The 7857-nt window shown below is 50.3% G+C and overlaps 1 protein-coding gene across 1 annotated transcript; it reads left to right on the plus strand.

Annotated features, from left to right (window-relative positions):
- Positions 1-6798: 6798 nt before the first annotated feature.
- LOC139830228 (uncharacterized) lies at positions 6799-7570 on the plus strand. The gene is made up of 4 exons (XM_071818234.1): positions 6799-6954; positions 7050-7244; positions 7325-7498; positions 7562-7570. The coding sequence occupies exons 1-4, from the start codon at positions 6934-6936 to the stop codon at positions 7568-7570; spliced, it is 399 nt and encodes a 132-aa protein (XP_071674335.1). The 5' UTR covers positions 6799-6933.
- The last annotated feature ends 287 nt before the right edge of the window (positions 7571-7857 follow it).

The raw sequence follows: 7857 nt of genomic DNA on the forward strand, positions 1-7857 counted from the left end.
TTTCATTCTTTTAGGTTTGTTTAGTACATATACACATGGAGAACCAAGATTGGGACCCTTTGGCACATATACCCGCAGCTAGAGCCATTATCACACGATCGACGGTGTGCCTGATCTACTGGTTAGGGTTAGGGTTAGGGTTTATGATGCATGGTTCTGCAGCTCCGGTGTCGTGGTTTAGGGATTTAGAGGGTTAGTGTTTAGGGTTAGGGTTAGGGTTACGATTTAGGGTTAGTGTTTAGGGTTAGGGTTAGGGTTACGATTTAGGGTTAGTGTTTAGGGTTGGGGTTAGGGTTACGGTTTAGGGTCAGGGTTAGGATTACGGTTTAGGGTTGGGGTTAGGGTCCGACGGCATTGTCCCCCTCCCCCCCAAATAGCGGTTTGTGCCTCGACGGGTCTACACCATAGATTCCATGAGCCACCCCTTCTCTAACTTATTATTCATCAAGACAATAAGGTTTAATATAATTCTGAAATAGAACTGAATGGTGTCGACAATTAAAATGGTGAAAATCAGGTTTAAAATACTTTTGAAATAAGAAGGAACTAAAAAAATAAAAAAAATAAAAAAATATCTTTGCCGTGCAGTGCCGCACGGCAAAGAGCCGTTTCGCACGGCAAAGGCCGTTTGGCGCACGGCAAAGCTGCTGCGCACGGCAAAGGAAGAAGGACGCACGGCAAAGGCAGGTGGACGGCAACGTCCAGATCGGTCAATTTTTTCCCTTATCCTCACCCCGACCACACACGCCCACACACACGCTCCTCCTCCCTCCACGGCCCTCCTCCTCGCGCGCCGCCACCACGCTCTCCTACTCCTCGCGCGCCGCCGCCACGCTCCTGCTCCTCGCGCGCCGCCGCCACGCTCCTCCCTCCACGGCATGTCGCCGCTGCCTCCCTCCTCCCTCCACGGCCCCATCGTCGCCGTCTCCCGCCACCACGGACACGCCGCCGCCTCCCGCCACCACGCACACGCCGCACGCCCCTGGTCCCTGCTGCCCCGTCGAGCCGCCACCACCACCTCTGGTCCCTGCTGCTGCCCCTGCCCGTGCTGCTCGCTCCCGGCCACCACCACCCGCAGCTCCGGCCGCCACCACCCGCTTCATCTCCGTCCGCCATCCCCTATAGGTAAGATATCTAGTGTAGCTAGATTGTAATGTAGGATTTAGTGTTGATTTTAGTGTAGTATATGATTTAGTTAAGGTAATGTAGTGTAAATTAGAAATAGGATTTTAGTATGAACGAAATGTGGAGAAGATGGACATGCGGTGGCAAGTGGGAGGCGCCGGCCGTGGAGTGCGGGTGTGGCCAGTTGAAGGGGAACTAGGCACATGCGGGGAGATCGGGGACAGTGAGGTTTTGTGAATACCTCGGGCGGGTGCGGGCTGTAATTGTAGCGCGTTTCCAGACCCATATGGTAATGTGCCGGAAGGAAATTCTTTGTGGTGAAGTAATATTGTTATACCACTATTGTAAAAAATCCTTGTTCACTTGCATGACTATTTTATTTTTTTGTTATGCAGGCGATGCTTCGAGGTGGACACGAGGGGCGGTGTCGCGGGGGTGTTTGACGGGCGTTCCAGATCTTCTTTGGTGATTCTCTTAGAGGGTCGTTGGTCTTCTTCGCCGGCTGTCGGTCACGCTTCGAGGGTGAGAATCCGTTCGCCTCTCTTGTACCTAGGTTTTTTGTGTGTCTAGATCACCAAGTCTGTCGCGATACCTAGGCGTCTCTTCCCGACCGTAAGGGTTACGCGGATAAATATGCATTAGTGGTCTCACATATTATGAACCGTAACTCTTACGGCATTTATCGGGACAGCCGGCGGATGCGTAGTTGGGTACGTTCTCCGTGCTCTACCCCGATCCGAGACAGGATTTCGGTAGCGCCTCCCCGTTGTTCTCTGGATGCACACCCCTCTCGGCTTTTTGCCGAGACGTGTATCGGGAGAGCAGCGGGGAGGTGCTGCCGAAATTCTGTCTCGGATCGGGGTAGAGCTGGGAGAACGTACTCAATCTACGGATCCGGCGGCTGCTAGGAGCCCACCTAGTAGAGTTTTAGGTTGATGCACGCGTAAAATAAATAAATATATGATGCATTTATTTCGTATTTGATATATAAATGCTATGTTCGTCTGTTTTGTTGCTGATTAGAGGATGGATAATCGTGGCTGGATGTACGATGGCAGAATCAGTCAGTGGAACTATACTGATGAATGGGGAGAAAAGACCGAGCAGTTTGTGGATAGGGCGTTTGCCATCCCTAGCAGACCTATAAGTGTTTGGTGCCCTTGTAGTAAGTGCGCTAACCGAAAGGCACAGGACAAGGAAACTATGAGTATGCACCTGATCAAGTTTGGGTTCACACCGTCCTACAGGATTTGGACTTACCATGGAGAAAAGGCAAAGAAACGTGCTAGGAAGGAGGTGCGGCAGATTCAACCTAGGGGGGAATATGACACTGGTTTTGATAGGTGCTTAGAAAACTTGGCTAATGGTAATGTGCCTGAAAGCTCTCATGTAGAGGTGGAGACACCTCAGGATGCGGAGACAAGTGAGGACCCGGAGGAAAACACAAAGGAGTATTATGAGGCTCTGTTTGCTTCGCAGAAACCCCTACATGAAAATACAGAGGTTACCCAACTAGATGCCATCGCTCGCCTTATGGCCTTGAAGTGCCATAGGAACTTGTGCAGAGATGGGTTCGATGAACTTCTGGTCATCGTAGGCAGCCTTCTGCCGAAAGGGCACCTCTTGCCGCAAAACTTCTACTATTCGACCAAATTGCTCAGTGACCTTAAGATGTCATCTCAGCAGATACACGCTTGTCCAAAGGGATGCATGCTATTCAGAGAGGAGCACGCTGACACAAATTATTGCATCAAATGCAATTCCTCTAGGTACTTTGAGGTAGACCGCAATGGTGATGGTCAGAAGAGGCAGACCACGGTTGCCAAGAATATCCTCCGCTATCTTCCAGTTCTACCGAGGATCCAGCGGCTCTTCATGACCGAGGATACTGCCCAGCAGATGAGGTGGGCCGTGGAAGGAAACAGATACACCGACAAGATGATACATCCATCGGATGGTACTGCATGGAAGAACTTTGTCAAGAAATTTCCACTGAAAGCAGGTGACCCGAGGAGCGTAGCAGTTGCGATATCAACCGATGGGTTCAATCCATATGGTATGTCGGCTGCAGTATACGCTTGTTGGCCGTTGTTTGTTATTCCCATGAACCTCCCCTTGGCGTCTCGCATGAGATCGAGAGAACATGTTTGTGTCGATGATAATCCCAGGGCCCAAATACCCGGCAAGAACATGAATGTGTACCGGAACCGCTGGTGGATGACTTGGTTCGTGGCTGGGAAGGTCGCGGGATCCGAACATATGACGCATCAAAGAAGGAGTACTTCGATATGTATGTGTGGTACCACACGTCCCTGCATGACCTGCCAGCACGTGCTTTGTTCTGCGGGTGGTGTACACATGGGAAGTGGCCTTGCCCACGCAAGTGCATAGCCGTGACTTTCTTACGGCTAAACAAGGGAGGCAAGTATTCATGCTTTGATGAAGCTCGACAGTTCCTTGAGCGGAGGCATGCATACAGGAGTGATGTAAAGAGTTTCAAGAAAGGCCGTGTTGTCCGTGGCCCGAAGCCAATTCCGAAAACCGGAACGGAAATCAAGGCCGAGTTAGATGCTCTTCAGCCTAGCCCTGATGGGAATGGTTTCTTAGGATATGGGGAGACACACCAATGGACTCACAAGCCATGCTTATGGAAGCTCCCTTACTTTGAGTTTCTCGAGCTCCCGCATAACATTGATGTAATGCACACCGAGAAGAATATCAGTGAAGCCATTTGGAGCACGATTGTGGACACTGAGAAGACGAAGGATAACATAAAGGCTCGAATTGATCAAGAAATGTGGTGTGATAGGCCGGAGTTGAACATGCAGCCACCTAATGGTGCCAAAAAAAACTTGGACTAAGCCACACGCTCCGTTACGCCTCACAAAGGCCCAAAAAGGGAGGTCTTCCAATGGATGAAGGACTCCTTGTTTTTCCCCGATGGGTTCGCAGCCAAGCTGGATGAGGGGCCTGAACATTGAAACGCTGCGAGTACAAGGACTGAAGAGTCATGACTACCACATATGGCTTGAGCGGATAATGCCGGTGATGATTCGAGGCTATGTCCCTGAGAAGACTTGGCGAGTGCTAGCGAGGTTGAGTTTTTTCTTCCGCCAGATTTGTGCTAGGGAGTTAGACACTAAAGTGATTGAGAAGCTGGATGAAGAGGCACCCGTGTTGCTTTGCGATCTAGAGAAGATCTTTCCTCCAGGGTTTTTTAATCCGATGCAACACATGATCCTGCACCTCGCGGAGGAGTGCTTAAAGGGGGGCCCGAATTGGGGCCGTTGGCAGTTTGGTCCCGAGAGAGAAACACAAAAGCTTCGTCAAATGACTGGCAATAAATGCAAGATCGAAGCATCCATAGCCGAGGCAGTCCTGAACGTGGAGGTGGCAAACTTCACCACTAAGCACTATGATCCCAACATTCCCACAAAGCACAACCCGGTCCTCCGTTACAATGCCGCCAACAATGAAGAAGTACCCAAGCTTAGCATCTTCGTGGGGCTTGGTGGCAAGTCAAGTGGCTCGAAGCCGTACAGAACGGACCTACATGAGCGGACCTTGATCCACTCGTATGTCTTAAACACCATGGTCGAAGTGAAGCCGTACATCGAGTAAGTGCGAACCATTTAATTATTCGCAAACATTCACTCGTATGTTCGTGGCTAACTCTTCCTCTTTTCATCGGTATAGGAAATTCAAGGCTATACATTGGAAGAATACCCACAGGGAGCCTACCCCGGAAGAATCCAAGCAAATTTTCGATAAGGGAGGCGGTTTCGGTTTCAGTAGCTGGTTTTGTAATTTGGTACTATTCTATCCAAATTAGCTAGCACTTCCGACATTTATCGGTCATTTCTCGTTCTAAACTTCTTGTGCTAAACTTGTAGGCAAGAACTGACAAAGAGATGAAGTCAGAGCTAAGAAAAATTGCTAGGGGCTTTGACCATTCCGTAGAAGCGTTCAACTCCTATGACGTGAACGGGTATCGCTTCCAGACCCATCAATACACAACAAGCCGGCCCAACGCGAAGACAATAAATAGCGGGGTGGTATGTCAAGGTGATGATGGGCTCCATTACTATGGAAGAGTCGAGGGTATATACGAGCTGAATTACGGGTTTCACAAAGGGCTAAATCCCGTCGTCTTCAAATGCCATTGGTTTGACCCACGTCGGGTGAGACGGGATCCTGAAATTGGGTTGGTCGAAGTTGAAAGGAACTCCGTTTATAAGGGAGAGGATGTGTACATCTTGGCAACCCAGGCCTTTCAAGTATTCTATCTCCCGTACGCGTGCAGAAACCCGACAAAACGTCTACATGGATGGGATGTTGTGATGACGGTGCCTTCACGCAATAGGCCGCCCCCGCCAAACAAGGACGATTACCGCCGCGTAGACCCCTCAGCAAGGAGTGTCGAGTTTTATCAGGAAGAAGGGCTCCCCGGCCATTTCACAATCGGCTTGCCGACTATCGATGACATGGTCGTAGACGATGAACAAGAAGACGCGGGCATGGATGGAGACAATGCAGAAGATGAAGCTGAGGATGTCTGTGCCCCGGAAGACCTGAGTTTGCTCGAGGCGTTCAAAGCAGGGATTGACCTCGATGCAGATGGACCACCTCCAGGTTTCATTGATGATTATTGGTTCGCCGAGCCTGATGACGATGAGGAGACACGCGGTCCAATCACGGATGGCGACACAGGCTACTGATCTATGTAGTAGTAATTATGAGGCTAGCCTATTTGTAATAACTCCGTGTAATAGAGATTGTCTAGCTAGGTTATTTGTAAGAACTCCGTGCTATGTTTGAGAGAACTCTATGGTAGCTATTTGTTGCTTCCACTAATTAATTAATGTTCATCCTTTTGCATTATTTGTTGCTTTCATTAATGTTCATCTACTTATATTTCTGTTGCTTTCACTAATATTTATCTCTTTACAATATTGCGTACTAATAAACCACTCTCTTCATTTGTGTTTGCAGGTGATTGAAGCATGCCGCCAAAAAAAAGGGGTGGCGGTCTTAAAAAGAAGCTCAAGGACTTGGTAGGTGTAGGGACTTCGAGGCGGGGCCGAGCTACTACCCCCCCTCCTAGCCCCCCTCCTGTCGCTCCCACAGGGCGGCCGCGTAGGAAGAATGCGACGCGGGTACTCACTCCTAGTCCTAGCCCCCTCCCGCGATCGATGATGATGAGGCGGAGGAGGACCAGGAGCACCACGGGGGTGGGGAGGACCAGGAGGAGGAGGTGGGTGGGGAGGACCAGGAGGAGGAGGGGGGTGGGGAGGACCAGGAGGAGTAGGGGGACGAGGAGGACCTCTCGGAGGATGAGGGGTTGGGGAACTTAGTGTTCGATCCTGATCCAAGCCTAGAGTGGTGTGAGCCGGAGGATTACCAGTACGTTCCTGGCTGTGGAGAGGCCGAGGCCACGTGATAGGAAGCCATATCGGCGTGGGATAACACAGCTCCCTCGGCTGAAGCACCGGCGCTACAGTGCACGTTGTTCTACAGCCCTATGGAAGGAGGTACATGTTAATTTTTGGCATTTCGTTATCGCAATTTTGTCATTATCAAAATTATTATCACATACATATTGATGTTGTCGTTTCATGGTGCAGCTCGTTCCAGTTTGAAGACCCGACGCAGAGACCGCCACGTGGGTACTCGAACATCCTTGGGGGCCTACTTAGATGGTATTTCCCTGGGATAGTCAATTTCCCTACTGGTGGCTGCGACGTAGCTTGGAGGTGGGCGCACTACAGCCTCGCGGAAGATCCTCTTGGCCGCGGCACCGCGGCGGATATGGTTGTTGCCAAATTCTGGGTACGTGACTTTTGACTTCTTACCATTCATACACTCTCCTTGGTTCACAATAATTGCACTAATGCCCCTTGTTTTACCTATGTGCATGGTTGCAGAAATACTTCAAGAGGGCCGAGGGCAAGGAGAATGCGTGCGATGATGTCCTACACCAGCTTGCAAGGAAGAGGGTGACTGGCATGCACTACGAGGCACGTATTCAATGCGTCCGCGACTGGCACGCCGACCGCTTCGTCCACATGAGTAAGGAGGACGCTCGCGACACGCTCATGCAGCCGTGGCAGTACTTGCAGGTATTTGCATTTATGTGTTATTGATTTCTTTATCGCCATGTAGTTTATTTTACCATAATGGGTTTATCTTGTGCATGTAGAACCCTCCTCAGTACGTCGGCAACGACGATAGGTGCTTTCGTGCGATGGTCATGTGGTGGACATGCCCCCAGTACCTCAAGAAGCACGAGGAGGGCAAGAAGAAGCGGGCAGAGATGCGAGGTGGATCGCATATCCAAGGCAGCATCCCCATCTCTCTTCACCTGCAGAAGGAGGTGAGCAAATTAATGGTTCCTTCATTCTTTGAATTCATGTTATATATTTGTTAACTCCGCAAGGGTGTGTGATGCGTGTGGTTGACACGTCCGTTGGGAACCCCAAGAGGAAGGTGTGATGCGCACAGCGGCAAGTTTCCCTCAGTAAGAAACCAAGGTTTAATCGAACCAGTAGGAGTCAAGAAGCACGTTGAAGGTTGATGGCGGCGGGATGTAGTGCGGCGCAACACCAGAGATTCCGGCGCCAACGTGGAACCTGCACAACACAACCAAAGTACTTTGCCCCAACGAAACAGTGAGGTTGTCAATCTCACCGGCTTGCTGTAACAAAGGATTAACCGTATTGTGTGGAAGATGAT

Source organism: Lolium perenne, chromosome 4 (assembly GCF_019359855.2).
Source record: "Lolium perenne isolate Kyuss_39 chromosome 4, Kyuss_2.0, whole genome shotgun sequence".
In the NCBI taxonomy this organism is placed as follows: Eukaryota; Viridiplantae; Streptophyta; class Magnoliopsida; order Poales; family Poaceae; genus Lolium; species Lolium perenne.

Bases quoted from the DNA above. Each gene is read 5' to 3' on its own strand.
- LOC139830228 (XM_071818234.1), top strand. From the start codon at position 6,934: ATGGTTGTTGCCAAATTCTGG. The intron at 6,955-7,049 runs GTACGTGACTTT...GCATGGTTGCAG, and splicing joins TGGTTGTTGCCAAATTCTGG to AAATACTTCAAGAGGGCCGA. The intron at 7,245-7,324 runs GTATTTGCATTT...TTGTGCATGTAG, and splicing joins AGCCGTGGCAGTACTTGCAG to AACCCTCCTCAGTACGTCGG.